We start from the raw sequence: 23,072 nt of genomic DNA, 5'->3' as shown, positions 1-23,072 counted from the left end.
TATCTCTGACTTATGACTTTTTAGTTTTTGACTTACAAGCTACCCCTTCATTTTAAAAAAGTGAATTAGTAAGGTATTGCACACTTTTTAAGAAAATAATATTAAGACAACAATTTACCATTACTTTTTATTTTTACCTTTTTTAGTTATTGTCAAATTAGTCATTAGAAGGACTAAGCATTGATCATGATAACTACTGTCAAGTAATTTAAAATTCCTAAATAAATAAAATGGGACTCACCGTTGGCTGACTCACAGTAACTTCTTCAGAACGACGTCGTGGAGGCTTTTAGCAGTCTTTTGTACTCGCGCCACAGCAGTGAAGCAGACTGGAGCTTTTTCCCAGTTTCTGCTATACTCATCACCTTCACACAATATTTCTCTGATAAGAATGGAAGGAGTAGGTTCTAGACTTGGTCGGGCCTCCTCCAGGTACGGCGCCACCGCTCCAATTTTTAGCGGTCCAGTCAGAAAATGGAAGAAGCAGTGGGTTACTACTCAGCCTAACAACAATTTTCGTGGCACCGGCAACACCAACAACGTCACCGGACCAAAACTCATGCTTTGCCGTTGGACGCCTCTTGCTTCCGTTCGTTCTGAAGATTCTACTATGCCGGAAAAAACTCCTAAACGGAAGTTCCGATATGCGCCTGTAAGTTAACTCTCTTCGTGAACGATGTTGTAATTTTTTACTGTTAGGGTTTAGCTATCATTTATCTATTTTTTTTATTTGAAGTTTTGGATTTCCACTTTTCCTGTAAAATAATTTTGTTAGAAGATTGATTTGTTAGTAAGCACACGTTGATTGACGAGATGAGTTGCTCCAATGGTAAATACACTTCACCTTTTAATTCTGTAATTGTGAGTTTTAGTTACAAAGGGAGCAAAAAGAGCTGGAGCTCTAAGTAAGCACACATTAAGTAGTATTGTCTTAATGTCAACGTTAGTTTTTAATTTTGGTGTCAATAGAACATGTAACCGAGCTATTTTCTGCAATTCAATTTTTTCTTTTTTAGGGTGTGTTTGGTACGACGGAAAATGTTTTTATGAATTTCTTGGTAAACAAAGTGAGTTTCTTAATTAATTTTCTAGTGTTTGATAAGTAAGCGAAAAGATATTATTACAAAAGCAGTTGTATGTAATTTGGGTGGGATGGGGTGGGGAGTGGTGGTTTTGGGTAGGATGGTCAAGGGGTTGGGGTTGTGTCACGACTCAATTTAGAATCGTGATCGGCGCTGAGGGGGAGAATTCCAAAGCAAGCCTTACCAGAATTCTACGGACAATCGGGCAGAGTTTTCTTTGTTTTTAGGCCTATCTTGAATTTTCCCGTCTCCGAAATTCACAACACAACTAATAGCAATTATAAACCACAACATAATATCCATCAATGATCTAATTGTCACGCAATAAAACCAATTCATCTCCAAATTACGGAAAAAATTCCAAGCTAGTCAGTTGACTACAATTCGAAGGACTAATCCTGATTCAAATCAAAGGAATGACAAATGGAGAGACTCTAAGAGTTTTTAAAGAAACTAAATAAACCATAGCAAATCAATAGATCTCTTGCCACGCGAAGCAATGTGGGGCTCACCAGATGCTACCAAATCACACTCTCTAGTTAATTGAAATCCTCTTCAATACCACCTAAGCTCTCTGTAAAAACAATTAGCGAGGAGTGAGACGCTAGCTCAGTGAGTAATAATACTTAACCACAATCATTTTAATGAGGGACAAGTCAGAAAACATGCTAGTAAATAATCAAAATGAGGTAATAATACCCTTTCAGACACAATAACCATATTCAATCTTATTTACCTCATGTAAGCAAAATCAATATAAATACTTAATAGTAAACTCAGAAAAAAACATTTCCATAACAAATCTTATAGCTGGGAGGTTTCCAAGGATGACTCATGTAATCAATGTGGCCTTTTCTTTAAGAAGTAACCAATAACAGTGAACTCCTCATAAAGGAGTTAAATATTCATATCAGTAGTTCCCTACTGGAGCGATATCAGTAACAATATGCTAGTTCTACCTTCCCACTAACAAGGGCTTTATTAGTAATATGTAACTACAAGGTGCACCGCGTCTAACGAACCCTCTGTTATCTACGAGATTCATCAAGGTCTACTCCCATTTATACTTTTCTTGTAATCAGTAGAAGCATTTCAAAATCGAATAGAGCATTAAATCTTATCAAATCATATTATTTCAAGGTTTAACAATCACATGTCAAAATACTATTTCTCAAATAAGTGTAAAACTTTTTCATTAACAGTAATCATATCTTGTAAGAATGAGATCATCTCAAATAATCCTTTCAATATCATATCAAGTAAAAGACTTGTCCCACATGCAAGTTCAAAACATTCGGTAACACATTTACTTTATAAACCATGTGAAAATCATGAAAGTTATAAACATCAATTGTGGTAAGATTACTACTCACAGTACTCCTGTCGAATTACCAAGCTCGCCACTCGATTACTCGTACGAATTCCTTTGGTCAATCTATAATCACATTCATAACAATTTCGTGTTAACTCCTTCGTTTAGGCTATTTCATGCTAAATTCAGAATACCCAGCCCCTTTTTGGACTTCTTGGTTGCCCACCAATTTGATGCACCATATATATTCAAGTCATGAGTAATTCAGTTGGAGCAATAAACTATTAACTAAATCTATTTTATCCATCTTATTCACATCCAATTCTTCATATCCTCTAATCTCTAGCAATCAGATTTCTATCCCCCAAAGTAAACTACCTAGGCTAGGAGTCTTAGCAAGTCTGTAAAAGAAGAAGAAAGGAAACAAAGATTTACCTCAAACCTATTTCTCCTCCTACGCCCCTTACAATTTTCACCCTTCAACTCTTTCTTCTCTTCATAGTTCCTTCGCTGGAAAAGAAACGCAGCTCCTACCGTTCTCTTCTTTTCTACTTTTTCTTATTTTTTTCTTAGTTGCATCGTTGATGCTGCTTCTGTTAGGGCTTTTTGCCCCTTTTTTTAAAAAAAATTTCTAAACATTTTTGGTCAAACAACACCCAATCAACTTTTTTTTTTTTTTTTTTTTTTTAAATAAGAGCTAAATGACATATATTGCCTTATTTTAATATAGGGTATTACAGGTTGGGGGCGTTGGTAGATGGAGAGGAGACAATTAACTTGTAATGTCACTTGTGAGTTTTTTTTCTCTTCTAACATTAGGGAAGTCTAAAACATTGGACTCTATGGAAAGAAAGGAATGCTAGGTGTTTTGAAGGACAAAATGATAGTTTTCAGAAGATAGAAATGAAATGCTTAAGTCTTTTATTTTTTTGGTGTAAGCAAGAGTTGGTAGGGGAAAGCATAGAGATGGTCGATTTTAAAGGAAACTTGTAATTCCATATGGCTTTTTGAGGGTGTGCCCACCACCCTGTGGGATGTAAGTTTCCAATTCATCATCTCTTGGATGATGAATTTTTTGTGAATACAAAGTTACCCTTATCTCAAAAAAAAGTCTAAAACATTTTGACCAACCAAATATGAGAAAATCAGAAACCATACAAAACAAACCCCTAGACTCGACATCAACATACTCAGTGTAATCCAACAACATCACCCCTAGACTCTTCAATTTATATATGTGAAGGGAAATTAAGTTTTCTTGCATTTTAAATTATGGAAGTGCATAAAATTGGTTCATTTTTAAATTATATGAAAGCTAAATGTGTCATGGTACTATTGTAAGGTTGTTTCTGATGGTACTCGAATTCCATCTGCAACAATGAAAGAAAATTAGCGACAAAGTGAACATGGATCTAGTTCAGGAGTGGTAGAGGTAGAGGTAGGCTGAAGAAGTATTGGGGAGAAATAATTAGACATGACATGACCCAATTTTAGCTTACCGAGGGCATGACCTTAGATAGGAGGTTGTGGAAGACATGTATTAGGGTAGACGGTTAGTAGAAAGGAGTGCATTGTTCGTCCATACTAGTAGGCATAGTATCTCTTGTAGTTTCTTGTTTTTCGATTTCTGTTACTATCTAATGTTTCTTGTACTTCAACTGTCGTATTATTTTATTGTGGTATTGTTCCTTAACTATCTGTTATTTTTGATACTATCTGTTGGTTCTTGTACTTTCACTACTATTTGTTGTTTTTCATTGAGCTGACGGTTTATCAAAAACAACCTCTCTACCTTTGACTTAGGGGTATGGTTTGCGTACACTCTACCTCCCCAGACCCCATTTTGTGGAATTACACCGGGTGTTGTTGACCTCTTGAATATGCAGATTGTTGACTTGGAAGAAAAGAAAAAGGAAGCTCCTGACAACAAAGCTAAATCGAGGAAGCTGAATCAAGCTATCACAAGTTCAACATTGAACGATAACATCTTGACGAAACAAAGTATCAATGATATCTTTGATGACGATTTTGAGGTAATATTTTGATCTTTGTTACCTTTTAGAAAAACAGTTGCATTTCTGTTGTCTATTGTTGTTTTATATTTTCTTCAGTCGTTTGGTTGGGAACAAGTTATCTCAGAATAAGTTATCCTGACTATCCTGGGATAACTTATCCCACCATGTATATGGGATAACTTATCCTATCACTATGATATAAATGGTGGGATAAGTTATCCCAAACATGACAACCAAACAAGATAAATTTTTTTTATCCCATCACTAATATTTTTAATCCCTCACACCAAACAAGTTTATGTCTGCTCTCCTTTGCTCAATTTTCTACTTACCCTTAATCAAACTTAAATAAGTTTTGATTCACTTGAACGATAAGAAATATACTCGATATGTGGTGAAATTCCAATAAAGTCTTCCCAACTCAGGGCTTGTCCTTTTTAATACGCCAGCTCGTTATTATGTGTAAAAACTAGGACTCTAGAAATCCTCAACAGTCAAATTAATTGATATTTAAAATCCTAAATCAACTAGGGTTGATTAAATGAATTCTCCATATCCATTTTGCACTAGTCAGGTTCACTTCATTCCAGTAGTAAATAATTTAGGAGTTCTCACACATATTCATACACAACTAATTAGTCCAATATCAACTATTGCCTATATGATTCATTTGTTGACACATTTCGTTCATTTTCTGGTGAGACCTCTGAGGGATTTTAAGTTGGCTGAAATAACTTCCTTCCATGTGGTTTTTGCTCTATCTGTCAACTTTTTTCACTTTCAACCATCATATAATCACATGGACAGACTGAAGGATCTATGTAAGGACATAGCTAAATCTTCTCAGACGACATACTCTCATTTTATCTTGTGTGTTACGTGCACATTAAGGTGAATGCGGTCATTTCTAATCTTGTTCAATATAGATACCACATCCTTCTAATATGTGTAGTTTCATTTTTTGTACCTACTTTGAAATTGATACTGGCCAGAGTTTAATGAAGGTCTTTTCGTGTACCTCAGGAACTAAGGACAGATCAGTCCAATCAGACCGAAAGTGAGCCGGATTATGACTTGTACTTGGAAGGGTGTGATTGAGGCACGGCGGAATGGAGAAGATTGGTTGTTATTAACGTAGATCGTAGGGATATTTAGGTCTAAATGGTTGTAAATATAACCCTCTAGTTTTTGTGCCAACTTAGAATCTAATGTATCAATGATTGTAAATATAATCCCTGTAGTTTCTGTGCCAACTTAGACACTAATGTATAAATGATTGTAAATATAATCCCTCTGGTTTCTTTTGACGACTTGCTAGTTGTCGTCCTTTTCATAGTGACCTTTCAATATCATCCCGTCAAGAAGAAAACCTTTAGGCTTATTATCCAATAACTTGTTTAGAAATATTGCAATGAAAGAAACATCATTGGGAGTTTGACCAAATAAGATTGTTCAATTCCTATAAAACCTATCACTAAAATATCTCTAGAGGGAGATAGGGCTAAGTAGAGCGAAAAGGGTTGAGTAAAACTCTATTTGGATAAGTTGAGAGAAAGGACAGCAAAGTAAACCTCCCCCACAATAAAGCAGTCATTATTAACAGACATTACTTAACACTGTAAAACAAAAAATAAAATAAAATTGTAAATACTAGAAAAAACTATAACTACTCTGTGAACGGACAGTTCCATTGGAGGATCTGGAACTAAACTCCTTTTCAAAAGTGAGAAAAATTTTCTTTTCGTGCTCCAAAATCTTGGTTCATGACCCACCTGTTTAAGCTTCAGTTCTTCAATCTGCCTTCGTACTCTCCATGGCTACCGTCACACCAACTTCAGCTGGCCGAATGATTCGGTCATGCAAGGTGTACCCCGACTGGAACAAGAAGGGAAGTCATGTCTATTAGTTATTCAACTTCAATGAAAAGGGATGTATAAAGTAAATACTAGATTTGCAATAATCAATAAGGATAAAGTGCATGAAGATTGAAATAGCAAATAAAATACATGAATGCCGGAGAAGAAATTCCTAACAGATACCTTGAGGCAGACAGCGACCATGCCAGGAGCCTTTTTAGGATCTGGTACTTGAAACACTGCATTATGCTTATTTGGATCAAATTCTTCATTTGTAGGATCATATTTTCCCACACCAAATTTTTTGAATACCTGAAAAGTAACGAGATGTAAGCAAAAACCAGCACTGAGAAACATATAATGGAGACCTCCTCGCGAAGGTCTTTCGAGACATTTAAGTCGAAGAAGCAACAATAACATAGACCAGAAGGAAATAGGAAGGATTACAAATTTAACCCCTTGAAGTTACTGAACCTTACATTACAATTGGAGCAACAGTAAGGATTTTACTGGGATTTTTCCAATATCAAAGAAATTGTTTTGGAGCTTCTCTTCCAGCTGCATGTGTACATATATGGCAAACTGCAAACCCTCTTCGCTGCTGCTTCATTTCAGAAGCTGGTTGGGGCATTTAGCACAAGTGAATAAGCAGCAATAGGTTCTTTTGCCAAAATCTGTAGGGTTTTACATGGCTTTAAAGGCAAATTTTTGGAACTACCACCTTGTTGAAATTTAAAATTATAAATTTCTCCGGATTCACCCTAAAAGACCTAAGTTGTTTATATTGTAGATTATGTTTGTAAAAAAAAAGGTTGAAGTGTTTCATAGATGAATTCAGAATCTACGAAAGCAGTAAAAAAGGAACATAACCCATGGACTATATTTAGGTGAAAAAGTGTACCTCGGAAAGCTGTTTATCTGTCATTTCAACACCTTCCAGAAGTGTCTTCAGAAGTGGCACAGCACCAACAGTATCCTTAGATTCATCAATTTTGGAGAAGCTCTCTTTTACAACAGAAGAAGCCCGTTCCATATTATCAGCAACATCTAGAAGAGATTTCACAAAATTCTGCAATAGCATTTATGCAGAAGATGAGAGAAAATCACAAGCATAACGTAATACTAATAAGTAAATGCAGGACTATCTGGCAAAGCATGTGCCTAGAAAAACTAACTTGAATGGCAAACTTTTTGGAATTTTCTGCTTCTCGTTTGGTTCTGTTCATTACATTCTCCATCTCCGCATAGGATCTAAGAGCTTTTTCCTTCATTTTCTGAAACTCATCATCTTTTATCTTTAGGAGTTCTTCCTTCTCAGCCACTAGTTTCACCAAGTCATCCCTAGAAAGGTCCTCCGTATCTAAATCAGAATCAGAATCAGAAGATACAGCTTGTTTAGTACGTCTACTTCTTCGTTTGACATTTTCATTTGTGTTATCATTGGATGCCAAATCAGGACCTGATTCATCATTCTCATCTTGACACTGAGAATCAGCAGAAACTGAAGCTTCACATTTTTCACTCACTTCTCCATTCTCTTTTGTGCTTCCTGGTTTGCTTTGGGACTGAGATGCCTCTTTTTCATTATGTTGGGGGGATGCAGAGGATGAAATCCAAAACCGTTGCAAGACAGATTCATGAAATAGAGTAACCTGATTCACCATTAGCAGAACCAGCAATATTTAGGTGCATATGGAAATTGAACATTTCTTCTTTTGACAAGTACAGAGTAACTAATACATAAAATCTCAAGGCATCAAACTTAGTGGAACGTTGATTTTACAGCTCGAGCAAGTTAAAAGATCTATAAAGTTATCTAGGCACTGTACAGTATTTTGATAACAGCAAAAAGAACAAGTTGGCCAAGTAACTATTTTTCAAATTATGTAGGTCTGGATATCCCTTTGAAACCTGACAGAGCCAATCCAACTGATAAACATCCTACAACTGGTAGTGAACATAACACATTCCATACCAAACATCCCAGGAACAAGCTCCAAATATTGCAAACTATCTCAAAATGCAGAAAAAGATTGCTTATAGTTGTTTCTAAAATTAAGCAAGCTAGCAGCCAATTAAGGTACTCCAACATCTGGCACCTTTTTAGATTCTCATAGTTTCAGTAAAGGTTTCAAGTGATTGTTTTGCATCCTGATTTTTTTACAATATTCTGTTGATACAGCTAAAGTAACACATCTATCAACGATTCAAATAGAAGCCTATGATACAGCTAAATTACGAGTACTGCTTAAACCCTAGCAAAACCCTACACATTAAAAATCGACGAAAAATCAACAACTTCAAAAGAATTAAGGTTCAACATCAAACCTTCTCTTTGAATTCACGAAAGGAGTGGAACTCAGATGCAAGAATGGGAACGTATTGTTGCTGTTGCTGTTCTCGGGAATAGAGAAGCAACGAGCTCCGGCACTGAGTTACGACGGCTTTTGGGAAACGACATACAATTCTACCAACCAACATCTCCAAATTCACAGTTTGAGCTCAGATTTGGAGAAATGGAGAAGTGAGAAATGTGGTGAAGAGAGGTAAATAGAAGTGATCAGTTCATCGCTTGTAGAGAAAGAAAATTGTGAATTGTCGAGAAAACCCCTGTCTTGTTCAGCAGGGTATTATACCGTAATCTCTTTATTTAAAAAAGAATGACCTCTTTTTTTAATTTCAGTTTTTCACGTGCATTTTCAAGATCATAAGATTTAAAAAATAATTTTGTACATTTGACATAACTTTAATTTAGGATTACACGATTCAAATATCTTCTTTATTTTCTTAAACTTTTGTCAATTTCGTGTTAAGTCAAACTAGGTCACTCTTTTTGAAATGAAGGGAGTACCGTGAAAGTAATAAGAGGATGCCACGGTTATATTTGTCATTTTGAGAGGATACTTCAGTTAATGATGGAAACGTCCAGAAAGGGATAGGAAAATTGAGTAACGGCCCTTGGAAATCTTCATTTCATGATGGCGTCTACTTGACGAATTTTTTCTGCCCATCTATTTTTTTAATGATAAATATTATCTTAGTTTTTGTTATTCTTTTTTCTTTTTTTACTATATTAATAGTATAAAAAAACAAGAATCTCACATAATAGATAAAATTGTGCACTAATTTTGGATGTTTGACAAATTCGTAGTGTTTGAAACAATTATCTTGTTAACTAAAAACAACACACTTAAACATAAATCCTACAAAATTAAATGTTCGATAAATTTTTGGAAATTGTATTGCGCATTAATTTAGTATGGCTATATAGCTCTATTCACCTTAACGGTCGTCAAGCCTAATACGTTCAGGGGCGGCTCTACAGCTTTGAAAAAAAAGCAATTGCCTTAGGCCTCAAAATTTGAGGGGCCTCATTTAAAAAAAATAAAATAATAGGTTATAAGTATTTTTTTTTAAAAATATCGAGTATTACTTGTAGAAAATTATTTTTTTTCATAAAAGAGCAAAGAAGTAATAGAAGTTCGACAAATTACGAATACTATGTCTCAAGAAAGATTAAATAATTGGCTATAATAAACTTCATAAAAATATATATTTAAATTTAAGGCCTCCATTCGAATTTCGCTTTAGGCCTCCGATTTATTAGAGCCGCCCCTGAATACGTTAATGAAAGCCATAAAACGTTCATAAGGATATTGTGTTGTGTTCAACTTAAAATACAATCATGAAATTAAAAATATCAAAAACTCCTTAGAGAAATACCATAAAAAAAACTTCGTTGGCCGATTGGTTCTGCTCCTATTTTGTTTGAAGATAATGAATCTTTTTACGAACAACAACATACCCAGTGAAATCTCACTAAGTGGAGTTTGATGAAGGTAGAGTGTATGTATACCTTACCACTAACTCGTGAATAAAAATATAAAAAACAAGAAGCACCAACACAAAAGTAAAGTTCTTCCCGGATGCAGAATTCATAATGCATATTTACATGCAGCCTTATTTACCATATGATAATATTACTTCAGTACTCACTATTAATCCCAAGTCTCAATGTGGGAGTAAGAATAAGAATACAAGATCCATAAAATAATAAACATCACGTCTGCCAGGCGCCAGCAATTACTCTATGCTATATCAGCTCTGGACCTCGTCAATCATAAGGATTTCTGAAATTCTTGAGAAGTTCAGGGATGTCATAACCAAGCATGTCATCGACGGATTGTATCAATTTGGGCTTCAACTTCTCAAACTTATCAATGTTATAACCACTCAGAACTTCCCTGAAGTGTTCGACGTTAGGAAAATCCCCAGCTGGTAGATGGTGTTCCTTTTGAACCTGTTTTGATGAGTTGGAAATTAAGACACAATACTAAAGCTCCATACAAGAATCATGTCACAAGTGCATGAAATTGCTCGTTGGTGCTAAACATGCATGCATGTTGACCACATATGTATGTAGATTTGAGGCAGACAACAGACGGGAGAGAGAGAGAGAGAGACCTTCATAAATTGATCTTCCAAGTTATCAATAAGTTTTTGCTGGGTCTTGGCTTTGCCCATCATTGCTGGCATCTCCTTTTTCAGATGACTGATAATGTAAGAATGTATCTTGGCAGCTCTAGCACGTTTTACGAATTCATTTATCTGCACCAAAATATAGCCTGTTTGTTATCCTCATTTTTCAAAAAACTTGGACGCACAGTATATAGAAGTAAGTAACATGTGATGCCATAATGAAGATTATGAACTTACACGACGATCACAAGCCTTCTTTGGTATGTTTTTCAAGTCTGTAAGGAGATCATCTTGTTCCTTCTCAAAAAGTTCTTTTCCAATTGGCCCTATAGCAGCCTCATTTATTGGTTTGTCATTAAATGATCTGTGAAAGATGAAAAACTACATTATTGAGGAACTCCAAAAAGTGATGAAAGTCTGTAATATTTTGATATCTACAAGGATACAACTCAGAAGGACTCAACATTATGCTCTATACACAAATAGGAAATTAAAATGAAGATATCTGCTTCTAGAGCATGCATGTTATACCTACACACTCAAGCATGAGAGCAAACAGTGTATGGTGGGCGAGTATCTCAAACATGAGGTAGGTTTTTGGACAGAGTAACCCCCCACCCCCACCACCCAAAAAAGCCTACCAGGAATCAACCACAACCAGTGGCTCTTTCCCACTTTGCTCCCCAGTGACTCCAAACCCAACCTAATGATTGGAGGCTGAGTGTTCTTACCACTAGGCTATCCCTCCATTATTGTAACCATGTTTCAAAAAAATAAAGGTCTAACTCCCAAATCAGATGTCAAGTCTCATAAGGTGCAATCAAGATCTCAGTCCACTGGCAATAGTCTTAACGTAAGTGCAGGCTTGATACATCTTGAAGACATCCAGAAAAACATAGATATTTGAAATCCCAAAATAATACTCTTACTTTGTTGGGCAGAATACCAGAACTACTTGTAAGAATATAGAGATCATACCCTATGTAGACACGTGCAACTTCAGGGGTATTTAGAACCTTCCCTAAAGACCACATCAATGCTCCGTAAACCCTCATAAGCTGCAGTTGACACCAACAATAAAACCAAATGGTTAGCTTAGTCCAGAAATAGGAGGAAAACCTTAACAGACCCAAAAAAACAAAAGTTGAGCCTACTTGTTGAGTATCAACTTGGTCAGCCTTGTTCAAAACCACCCGTATCTTATCATCATGGCCTCGAAGAGACGCAATCACACGTTTGAATTCATCACTTATATCAAGTTTGTGAGGATCAAACAAAAGAAAAATGAGATCACACTTAGAAGCAAACCAAGACGTCACTCCCGTAAAATCATAGCTCCTTTGTGTTCGTTGTTTTTCTCCTGATAGAACTCCAGGAGTATCAACAAATGTGATGTGCTCCAACAGCTAACATGAGAGAGGGAAAAGATGGGAAAAGGTATTCAGAGTCTGGTGAATTTATGAGAAAGTTCTGATCATTTAATGTATGAGTACAATCGAGTAGCATAACTCACAGGATGTGGCATTTGAGAACACTCAAACTTCGACAAAAATGCAGATCCAAAAGTTGTCAAACCGCTAAATGGCATATTTGCTTGAACTGCAATTGTGTTCCCTGGAATACTCCTTTCGTCGGGTCCATTCTGTATAATTACAGTAAAAAATGAACACCAGTCCAACAAAAAGATTAGCAAAACAATCACTGTTGAGAAAACTATTACCAAACATGCATTCCATGGGTATAGCCTTTTCCTTTCTAACTAAAAGTCTGGTTTAACTAGCAAAACTGTTGCAGAGCACTCTCAAGGAACTCTTTGATGTGATATATTTAGAACTATGTGTTAGGACAGAAGGGAGAAAATATATATCCACAAAAAGAAGGTACAATGAATTGAAAAGCCATCTTTGTCAATTTAGCGCACACTATTTTGACACAACTTCAAATGGAATGAAAGACATTCAACTCAAGGTGAAAACAAAAATAACTTCTCTTTTGTTCAGCAACATAATCCAAAAAAGGACTGAAAACAAGTGACCGCAGTGGTTAACAGAAACAAAGATAAGCAAAGTACCATGACAACCACAAATCTGTCTGTTGTAGGCTCTGGTCCAATGTGAGCACCTATAGACAAATAAGGAGCACAAGTGTCAACAGGAAGCTGTGAACAAACAAGAGACATGGACAAGAAAAAAAAGAGTGTTAGATGACCTGGATAACTGGTTCCAAGTAAATGTTTAATAAATGTAGTTTTTCCTGTTGAGTATTGACCCAAAAGCATCACCATTGGTTTGGCATCAAAATCACTATTTGTCTACCAACACAGAGCATATGAAGAAAGCTGTCAGTGGCTTCTGTATTACTTTTCCATGGATTAGTACAAAAGAAACTATAGTTGAATGGAAAAGTATAAGCAAGAGTTTCCTCTCCTATATCTTGAAAATAAGCACAACCAACATGATAAACTGCCTACCAGTAATGGAGAGACGAAATCATTATAGTGATATGTTGCTTCCAGTGGCTTTAGTTTCTGGAGGTACAACTTCTTCAGTCCATCAACTATCGATGTGACGGAGCTTAAAGAGACCTGAAGGTAGATTAACCGAACCAAGCCTCATTTTAAGAGCAAAATCAGAAAATTTAGCATTAAACATGCTATGCAATGCTATAGGATGTATAGGGAGAATAAAGGGAGAGTACATTTCAATGCAACAATTTCAACAAATGGTTTATAACATAAAATTAAACAACGTTCTCGTTAATGGATAAGGACAAATGATGCTCATTTACAAATTGACTTCACAGGGAAAACATCTGATATGATTTCAATTTGAGATAACTAAATGAATTTATGTTTGTAACTTGTGAAATATACAATTTTAACATAAGTGTGTCAATATTTTAAGGAGTCCAAATAAGGACATCTGTCATATAACTAGGGAGGGTGAAAGTGGGTGGACCGGTGGAAGGTATTCCATTTAGGAGAAAGGATACCAGCTAAACATGGCAAAAATTGGAAAACATGCCATTCAAAAATAAATAAATTATACAACTGGCTAGTAGAAAAATGCATCAACTAGGTGAACAAAAGTGCAGAGGTCTGTGAGCTTACAAATAAAGTACAAGACTAACCACACTAACCTTCTTTACAGATGAAGATGATGAAAACCAATTAGCTGTAGCAGAAGATTGCACTGTAGAACTGCCTGCTTCCGAATCCAATTAGTTAGACATAGATGATCCATCTAAATCCCTTCTCAAATACCCAAGAATCACTAAGAAAGAAGATATAAGAAAGATGTTGTATGTGTTGAGGTAAAATTACCATTCTGCTCAGGTTCACTTTTAGGCATACGCTTTTTCTTCTGTATTATAGAAAATACAAGTCAGTAGCACCACAATAAATGAAAACTAATGCAGAAAGTACACCAAGCATACTTACAGTTTGAAGTAAATCCAGACCTTCCAAGCTAGGGGGTTGCAAATTTTCAAAGTCAACTGCCATGATTACAATTGTTCTAATTGTAAGAACACTAACAGTATATGACAACAATCCTACAGCTAAAGAAAGAGAACACAAGGCATTGTAATGAACCAACTAGTTTGCCAGAGATCACATTCTAGAGACTACTCTCGTTGCTAGATTACAGTCTAAAATTTTAAAAATTTAAAGCTTGCTAGTTACCTTCGGCATTTAAGAGATCACTGCTTACTGGGTGGCCAGCTTGTGCCAAAGAGACTAACTAAATGTTTGGAAAAAAGAAAGGATCAGAGTCTTATCTGGATTAAAATTAAATACCAGGTTGAAATGCAAGTCTGCAATGAACTAGTACCTGCATTGCAGCAATAAACTCTCTAAAACCGAGAAAGCCTTGCCGTTTGTAATCTGCAATTGCCCACACCTTGGGACAGAAGAAAAGAAAAACAATCCATTGAAATAAAATTAGCGAGTTAAGAAGAAGAGAACTGGCAGAAAAGAAGGGATCAATCTGATTCAGTAATAGCTACAGTAGTACTAAGCGGAAACTGACTCATAATAAAGCATGCGAGCATAGGGTGGAGAAGTGACACATAATAGAAGACAGTATGAAAGTCAAAAATACAATATTATTGCAGATAGTCAGTTGATACTGGGCATAACCTATGTAGAACTACCAAAAGTAATGTATAAGTAAGCATCTGTTCAATTTTGGGTGTAAGAGAAGGGAAGAGGATAAACTTTGCCATCCAATTCGTTAGGGTTTAATTTCTTCACCATCAAAACTTAGTTGTATCACTGCGCTTGTTAAAATACACCCACTTTATCCACTGGCTTAGTTCTGTTCACTAATCACTGAAAAACGTTAACATGAATTGTAAATGGCTAGAAATGGTCCAACATACAGGATTTCCTATTTAACAGGACCTGCTAATCCACATGTCTAATCAATCCTCTTTGAATTTCAGATTGGAGGTCACTCTCATTAGTTGTAAAGATGAAGTTCACAGAAATACTCTCCAGTGTCAACAGTGCAAGAGGTTCACCAGTTTGAAAAGTTCAAATGGCAAAGCACAACACTCAAGTTCGGAGCCACAAGCGTAAGTAATCAGAATGTCAATCGATCAACAGTTCTTCAATCTCGAACTAGGTGGGGTCAACTAATGTGAGTGACAATAACTAAATCCAAACATAGAGTAGCCGAAGTCATTTAGTTTTCCTTCTCTGTAGACATGGATGCAACACCAGAAGTGAAGAGTCCGCGCAACTTAGCTTGTACCCTCTATTGGATGTGATCTTTTTTTATCTTACCTAATCTTGTATGACTACACATCCATTATAGTATTTGCATTTATAAGACGCTCATCTTGTGGTATGTTGGACGATAGAGATGCATTCACTCTCATTGTATCTCTACTCTCAAATAATTTGTTGGTCTCAGCATTCCAATGAATTTCACTGTATGTGGGATTCCTACAATAGAATCCCAAAAAATCTGGATCACCCAGTGCAATGGGAAAGTCAAACAGAATTTGGTCTCAACAGTAATTGTAACACAAATACCAGATATATATCCATGTAATTACATCACCAAAGAATCAGAGAATACGATGCTAAAGAACCGCTCCCGATCCAATTACAGACATAAAAACAATGCTTAATGACCTACTTCACATCCAATTTCAGACAAAGTGTCATTAGCCCCAATTAACCTTAACTTCCTAAACTACCATCAAGGATCAGAAACAAGAAGTTGCATGAAAAGGTAACTGCTATTTGGTTGAGAGCAATTCAATTATGGAAAATGCTTTGCACGAATCGAGTCAGTTATTAAATTGAAAGGAGAAGAGAACAAAAATCCTGTGTTTACAACATGGACAATTAGAAGTTCACTAGTTTAAGAACTTATCCTCCTCCAATCTGAACATTGAAGATTACTAGGGCCTTACTAAATCTTATTATTGTATGGAACCATTCACGATGAAGATCAAGATTGTGTTAGTTATGAATCCAATTTTTCCATGTTTGGTTGGTCAAACTATTTTGGAAAATATTTTCTCTAGGAAAATGACTTCCTTAATCAAAGTACAGAAAACAAGTTACATAAGTGGCATTGCAAGTTCATTATTTCTTTCCAACCCACCCAACACCCCCATCCCCTACCCTTGACTATCCCAACCCTTGCCACCCTCGAACCACCAGTCCCCACCCCATCCCGTCCACATAGTATTTTGCTAGATTACATATATATGCTCTTGGAATAATATTTCTTTGCTTACCCACCAAATACTAGAAAATAAGCCAGAAACCCACTTATTTTCTAACAAAACATTTTCTAGGAAAATATTTTCCTTTCTTACCAAACACTTAGTCTTACAAGAACTGAAACATATACCTATACTCGCTAGCAAAAACTGTCACTCTAAGCCATTCTACTGCACAGGGGAAAGAATAAAAACCTGCTTGAGGTCCTGCCGAGGCAAATTGGACATGGCAAAGAACTTGATAGCATCACCGCCAGTGAGACGTCCATCTCCATCTGATAAAAATACCCAAATTCATTTTTCAGCATAAATTTGTGAAATCAAATGGAGCATACATACATATACATATATAATTATACACACGAAGAGGATCATCATAATGAGGGTACCTGAATCGGCTAAACTAAACCATTGTTGATAGATTTTCTCATGATCTTTGGAGCACCGATTAATCGGAGATGTATCAAACTCCATTATTCAATTGGCTTTTTCACCTATCTGAGTGCCTTGCTTTTAGGGGAACACTTTTTATGTTTCCATTTTCCTTCACTGATTTCTTTTTGTAGGAAGAATATTTATATGTAAATAATTTATATTTATCAAATTAAGTAAGTAGTAACTTTCTAAGTTTCTAAATTATTTATTAAATTTTTTATATTATTACTTTATATATGTCATACAAAAATTAAAGTGATAGTTTTGAAACTATAATAATAGATGTGTCGTTTGAAGTAAGATTTGTTTCTAAAATAGGAGAAGATTTTTTTTAGTATCCTACTAGTAAGAATGATTTTGAAATATGCACCGTACTTAATAATACCATGTTGAATATTGAATTATATTATTTTTTTGGTTATTAACGAACTCTTGTTTTATAGTTAATCAAGTTGGCTATTCATACAAAATTTACGTGTATAAATCACATTTTCCCCTTGTTAATCATGTATTTGTTAAGTTTCCCTAATAATTAGGTAAAGAGAAAGGTGAAAATAAGTTGTTTGTTTCCAAACGGTAAAACTTAATCCCCCTCCTCTTTTTTTTTTGTGCAAACTAAATATTGTATTAAACAATCTAATACGAAAATCTTAGTAGCTCAGTTGATCGGCGACAATAACGACACTTATACCTTTGTAGAACAACACTTACATTAGTAACCAACATGGGTTGTGGTGCACTGGTGGGAGTGTTTCACCCTTAACCAAGGGTCTCGGATTCGAGCCCTGGGTATGGAGAAAATTTTGTTGGGAGCGCCACCCTCGAATGGGCTTTGCAAAGCGCGATCCAGATTTAATCGGAACTCCAATATAGTCTCCGAACACCAGGTGGGAAACCAAAAAAAAAAAAACACTTACATTAGTAGAAGTAGTGATGTTAACATGAACTACATAAGTAGTACTTTGTCTATTATGTACATAAGCAAAACGGTTAGTGATTTGTTAACTATTACAAAATATAGTTGTTTGGATATTACTTTTACCACGTATATGCAATAGCAAAAGTGAACAAGTCTAATTATATCTTCAAGTAAATCAAATGGTGAGCATGTATTGTTTGAGCGAATAGACGAAAGTGTCAAGTTGGCATGATGAGGTTGTAAATGGCCTAATATTTGGCACCTAAAAAGGGTGTTTGGGTGGAGCTAAAAGAGGTGTTCGGTCAATAAGCTAACTTTTTATTGTGTAGAGCCTAAATATTGGCAATGTAAGAATTCTTATAATTTTTCGTAAGATACTATTGAATACATATAAATTATTGTACATCACACAATAACACAATTGCTTATCTGATTTCCCCTTAGGTTTGAGCTTAGTTACAAAATCTCAATTAAGCAAGTAAAGTTTTCTTTTTAAATCAATGGAACCCCAACTAAAGTTACGCTCATAACGTTCTAATAGATTAATCTTATATTTTGGTAGGTGAATAAATTAAATAAATATGATTGAGGAAACTATTTAGTGCATTTTTAATAATCGTGATATATCATGTAATTGATAGAATTTAACTTTTCAGCCCGCAAGGCGCTAGCCAAAATTATCAATAATAAATGAGTAGTTGACCTTAATGGGAGTTGCAACGAAGATGGGAAAACCCAAATATTTTCCAAAGTGATGACTCTCCAAAATATTCAAATTGTTTTTTTAAAATGGGAATCCTAAAATAAAAGTCACGAATTTTAAGATTTTTAATTTTGTTTGTTGATTAAAAAGAGAAAACATGAATTAAAAAGAAATTTACCTTGAATCTTGGCAATGATGATTTTTCTAGATTTTCAATGGCTTAAAGTGGGAGCATCTTTGTGTAAAAAATTAAAAGAAAATATAAAGATGGATGAAAAAATCTTGCTAACTAGGATTGAACCAGATATCACTTGAAAACGGACCCTTAAATTGGTGAACCATTTAGTCATTTGAAGCATATATTAATTATTACTTTACCTAATATTTAATAAGGAAAAAGGACATCATGCATGAAAATATCAAATACATCAACAACTAATTATTACAATCATCAATAGTAAACAAATGAATGGAATGATAATCCTCAGAAACAAAAGATGATAATGTCCTAACTTTTCCATCTCCTTTTAATTCAAAATATTTTTCAGTAGGACAAGTACAATAAGTTGTTGCACACTTACAAAATCTATCTTATTTTTGTACTCATTAACTAAGTCAATAAAAGAAATAAGATTAGGATCATATCCTTTTCAATAATGAACCAATCTCTTCACATAATGTGGTTCTGAATTATTAAGTCACACCATCATGACGAGAGTATATGGTGACATTTATTATTTTAATAACCTACAAGGATTTAAATAAAATAATTGCACAATACTAGATAACATATTAGCTAAGTGAAATAGTTAAGTATTAAAACATAATGTTAGTTAGTCAGTATTCACATTAGGAAAAAGAGGAAAATGGGCAGTGATACATTAAGTGCATGAAATTAAATTGTTAAGCATTAAAGTTAAGTCAACATTATTAAAATTAAATTTTTAAGTGTTAAAATTAAGTCAAATTAGGAAGAGTTAACAAGTCATATTAAACTATTAAGTAAAAATCAAGTCATATTAAACTGTTAAGTAAAAAATAAGTCATATTAAACTGTTAAATATTAAAGTTAAGTAAAAAAAAAGTCATATTAAACTTTTAAGTATTTAAGTTAAGTCATAAACTAGAAGAGTTAACAAGTCAAATTAAACAGTTAAGTATTAAAGTTAAGTGAAACTAGGAAGAGTTAACAAGCCATGTTAAATTGTTAAGTAAAAAGTAAGTTATATTAAACTGTTAAGTATTTAAGTTAAGTCACATATTAAACTGGAAGAGTTAACAAGTTAAATTAAACTGTTAAGTATTAAAATTTCAAACTAGGAAAAGTTAACAAGTCATATTAAACTGTTAAGTATTAAAGTTGAGTCAAACTAGGAAGAGTTAACAAGTCATAGTAAATTGTTAAGTAAAAAACAAGTCCTTTTAAACTGTTAAGTATTAAAGTTAAGTAAAAAAATAAGTCATATTAAACTGTTAAGTATTTAAGTTAAGTCACATATTAAACTAGAGGAGTTAACAAATCAAATTAAATTTGTTAAGTACTAAAGTTAAGTCAAACTAGGAAGAGTTAACAAGTCATATTAAATAACTTGACATCATATAATCTTAGGAAACATTAAACATTTTATTCATAACATGTGGTTATTTTTTAAAATTCAAGTTGTAAGAATATTTCTAAGTGAGAACCATACTGAAAATTGCAAAAGTGTATTATTCTTAACTGTTAAACTATCAAAAAGAATAGAGACATTCCACAAAAAAAATATAGGTCTACCTAATTATTACTTTAAAGGATGACAATAAATAATAACCCCTAACAAGTAGATAGTAAAAAGACAAACAGACAACAAATTTTAATAAAGGAGATAAAGAAATCAATAAATAAACAAGTAAACAAAAGAAGAAGATAAACAAATCAATAAATAGACAACTTGACAAAAGAAGAAGATAAAAAAATTAAGGGAAAAAGAACAAATATACCCCCGAACTTTGATAAATGGTACGTCTATGCCCTCCGTTTTACTTTTCATCCATCTCAGCTCCTGCCGTCCAATTATCGATGCACATATGCCCTCTCACTAATTGCACTCTCATTTTGTACATGTGGTTAAATCCTAAGCAACTATCCCATTGACCATTGCTTTTAACTCATAAACTACGAACCCGCCCCATAACCCAATACCCACCCAATTTGTAATGCCCCGTATCCTAGATAGACCAGAATGCAGATTTCCAGAAGTGCAGGTGCCATCTACGGAGGCCACATATGGATCGTAACGTGGTCAACAGAAAAATCCAGAAAACCTTGACCGTAGGTGGGACTACGGTTCGTGGACCAGGTCTGTGGAACATGGTCCGCAGAAAACCTAGAAAACCCCGACCTACGGCCAGGACCTACGGATCGTAGGTTGGACCACGGTTCGTGGACCAGGTCCATGGATCTTGGTTCACAGATCCTAATCTCTGAGCCAAACGACAAAGGACCAGGACGGACCGTAGTTAGGACCACGATCCGTGGACCAGGTCCGTCGGTCACTCCGACAACTTTTAAGTTAGGGTCATTTTGGTCTTTTCTCTATGCATTGGACCCCTAAACTACGTCATTTAGACCCTAAATTATGAGGTTTTAGTCAGATTAAGCCTAGAAACATAACTAGAACTTACCTAAGTCAAATTATTAATTAAAACTTAGAAAATTAGAAGCAAGAGAGGAGAAAAAGGTCAACCAACCCTAGTTCAAGAACGCAACAACTTTCCATCAGTTCCAACCCCGAAATCGAAAGATTTCTCCGTGGAATTCGTCACCAGGTATGTGGGATTTCACTAGTGGGTTCCTTTCACCCATTAGGTCCCTAGTTTTCAGTCAATTTCTTGATTCCCTTATTATGACTAGACCTAGGGTTTCTTGAATGATTAAGAATATTGGGTTCTTAGCTGTTAGAATGATCCAAATTAGATTAGTATGTTAATATTCAGTCTATTGCATGAATTTAAGAACACTAGCTATGTAGTTCTTTAGTTCTTGAATTACACATGCTAGGCTAGATATTTCAGTTATTTCAGATATACATGCCTCAGTCTTAAATGTGTCATTATCAGTTATTTATGCACATTCTTAGTTTGCATGTCATTTTGAGCTATCCAGTATATCACAGAAATTCAGTTATAATGTGTTAATCACTTAATCCACTGGGAGTAACATAATACCAAGTTGGATTAGGGTTAGTCACCCATATAGTCCTAGAACTACGAGCCACATAGGTTGTAAGTCCTCTCTGTGCGCATCATTTTAGTGATCATGCCAGCATGCCTCTATACCTTTGGCCAGGTGTATTGGGTCCTCTTGATGGAGCGTATACATCGAACTCCACATTTAGATCATGTGGTTTTATTATCGGTTATTAGAAGCTCCCACAGTTCAGTCTATTCTATTGCACTGACCATTTATCAATACATATTTAATATTCAATTTCAGCATGTTATAAATTGGTCATTGCATTCAGTTAGATCAATATTCAGTATCTATATCATGTTCAAATTATATCATTGCTTTATTTCTTTGTTCAGTTATATGTTATTTCAGCTTTATTCTATCATGCATGCTCAGTACCTTTCAAGTACTGACGCATACTCTGCGCTACATCTTCTCGTGATGTAGGTTCAGGCTCTCAGCATCCAGATCACACTTAGATCGGTTCCCGATCTCCAGTTCAGCAACATCAGTGGTGAGTCCTCACTCTTCGAGGACAACAGTCATGTTATCTTTTCATTATTTCAGTCTTTTAGTTTCAGCTTTGCTAGACTTAGTTGGGGCATGTCCCAACACTTTTAGTCAGTTAAAGGCTATTTTCAGACATAGCTAGATTCAGCTTAGTATTTGAGTTTGATGTTTCTTTTGTATTAAACTCTCAGATTTGATATTCAGTTTTAGTATATGGGTATTCTCCATCATTTCAGATTTACTTATTATTAGCTTCCGCAATAGTTTTATTTCTCAGTTTATCTTTAGTATGTTCATGATTATGCCAACAGGGTTAGCTTAGGGTCACTTGTAATCCTAGGTCCCGTGTCCGCGTCTTGGGGGTAGCTCGGGTCGTGACAAACTTGGTATTAGAGCACTAGGTTTAAGAGTCCTAGGATGTCTGAAAAGCCGCACTAAGTAGAGTCCTTTTAATGGGTGTGAATTGCACCCCATCTAATAAGAGGGAGGCTACAAAGTGTTTTAGGAAAAATCTTCATTTTCTTATTACTCTTATCATGCGTAAGGTATGATCTAATTCCATTCTAACTTGACGTTCTACATTTCAGTGTGATCATGCCTCCTCATAGAGCTAACGCCAGGAATGCGAATACCAGGAACGCAAATGTAGCTCCTTCAGTCCTAGATCAAGAAGTTTCAAATACAGAGTTCCGGAACGTCATTCAGATGTTGGCTCAGAGCATTGCCAACCAGAACAATCAGTGGGCTCCAGCTCCGGCAAACGCTAATGTTGGGTCAGCTGCAGCCAGAGTGCGAGACTTTGTTAGGATGA

The 23,072-nt window shown here is 35.1% G+C and overlaps 3 protein-coding genes across 4 annotated transcripts; 1 reads left to right on the top strand and 2 right to left on the bottom strand.

The window, feature by feature from the left end:
* The first annotated feature begins 391 nt into the window (after positions 1 to 391).
* On the top strand, positions 392 to 5,507 carry LOC125814616 (uncharacterized). The gene is made up of 3 exons (XM_049494082.1): positions 392 to 652; positions 4,281 to 4,427; positions 5,433 to 5,507. The coding sequence occupies exons 1-3, from the start codon at positions 392 to 394 to the stop codon at positions 5,505 to 5,507; spliced, it is 483 nt and encodes a 160-aa protein (XP_049350039.1).
* Positions 5,508 to 5,911: 404 nt separating this feature from the next.
* On the bottom strand, positions 5,912 to 8,761 carry LOC125814615 (grpE protein homolog 2, mitochondrial-like). The gene is made up of 5 exons (XM_049494081.1): positions 8,594 to 8,761; positions 7,441 to 7,917; positions 7,167 to 7,334; positions 6,449 to 6,577; positions 5,912 to 6,284 (listed from the first exon to the last, which is right to left on the bottom strand). Exons 1-5 carry the CDS (start codon positions 8,744 to 8,746, stop codon positions 6,201 to 6,203), a joined length of 1,011 nt encoding a protein of 336 aa, XP_049350038.1. The 5' UTR covers positions 8,747 to 8,761; the 3' UTR covers positions 5,912 to 6,200.
* A 1,434-nt stretch (positions 8,762 to 10,195) lies between these two features.
* On the bottom strand, positions 10,196 to 17,031 carry LOC125814547 (EH domain-containing protein 1-like). 2 transcript variants are annotated; one of them, XM_049494003.1, is made up of 16 exons: positions 16,873 to 17,031; positions 16,679 to 16,758; positions 14,575 to 14,643; positions 14,427 to 14,484; positions 14,184 to 14,239; positions 14,067 to 14,106; positions 13,883 to 13,947; positions 13,215 to 13,328; positions 12,953 to 13,055; positions 12,816 to 12,865; positions 12,258 to 12,386; positions 11,899 to 12,150; positions 11,723 to 11,802; positions 10,982 to 11,108; positions 10,730 to 10,873; positions 10,196 to 10,565 (listed from the first exon to the last, which is right to left on the bottom strand). In XM_049494003.1, exons 1-16 carry the CDS (start codon positions 16,955 to 16,957, stop codon positions 10,380 to 10,382), a joined length of 1,638 nt encoding a protein of 545 aa, XP_049349960.1. In that variant the 5' UTR covers positions 16,958 to 17,031; the 3' UTR covers positions 10,196 to 10,379. The 2 variants fall into 2 exon arrangements, with proteins under 2 accessions (XP_049349960.1, XP_049349959.1); XM_049494002.1 differs by having other exon boundaries at positions 12,816 to 13,055.
* Between the last annotated feature and the right edge of the window lie 6,041 nt (positions 17,032 to 23,072).

The sequence above is a fragment of the Solanum verrucosum genome, unplaced genomic scaffold (assembly GCF_900185275.1).
Source record: "Solanum verrucosum unplaced genomic scaffold, falcon-dt-bn FXZP01000268.1, whole genome shotgun sequence".
In the NCBI taxonomy this organism is placed as follows: Eukaryota; Viridiplantae; Streptophyta; class Magnoliopsida; order Solanales; family Solanaceae; genus Solanum; species Solanum verrucosum.
The sequence above is the reverse complement of the archived record's forward strand: the minus strand, read 5'-3'. Positions and strand labels throughout refer to the sequence as shown.

What these genes read in the sequence shown, in the direction of transcription:
- LOC125814616 (XM_049494082.1), top strand. Translation starts at nt 392, where the DNA reads ATGGAAGGAGTAGGTTCTAGACTTGGTCGGGCCTCCTCCAGGTACGGC. An exon ending in GGAAGTTCCGATATGCGCCT is followed by an intron (nt 653 to 4,280) that starts GTAAGTTAACTC and finishes TTGAATATGCAG; the next exon opens with ATTGTTGACTTGGAAGAAAA. An exon ending in TCTTTGATGACGATTTTGAG is followed by an intron (nt 4,428 to 5,432) that starts GTAATATTTTGA and finishes CGTGTACCTCAG; the next exon opens with GAACTAAGGACAGATCAGTC.
- LOC125814615 (XM_049494081.1), bottom strand. Translation starts at nt 8,746, where the DNA reads ATGTTGGTTGGTAGAATTGTATGTCGTTTCCCAAAAGCCGTCGTAACT. An exon ending in TTCGTGAATTCAAAGAGAAG is followed by an intron (nt 7,918 to 8,593) that starts GTTTGATGTTGA and finishes ATGGTGAATCAG; the next exon opens with GTTACTCTATTTCATGAATC. An exon ending in CAGATAAACAGCTTTCCGAG is followed by an intron (nt 6,578 to 7,166) that starts GTACACTTTTTC and finishes GTTACTTTTCAG; the next exon opens with GTATTCAAAAAATTTGGTGT.
- LOC125814547 (XM_049494002.1), bottom strand. Translation starts at nt 16,957, where the DNA reads ATGGAGTTTGATACATCTCCGATTAATCGGTGCTCCAAAGATCATGAG. An exon ending in CTCGGCAGGACCTCAAGCAG is followed by an intron (nt 14,644 to 16,678) that starts GTTTTTATTCTT and finishes TTCTGTCCCAAG; the next exon opens with GTGTGGGCAATTGCAGATTA. An exon ending in GTTGCACGTGTCTACATAGG is followed by an intron (nt 11,109 to 11,722) that starts GTATGATCTCTA and finishes CATCTTTCACAG; the next exon opens with ATCATTTAATGACAAACCAA.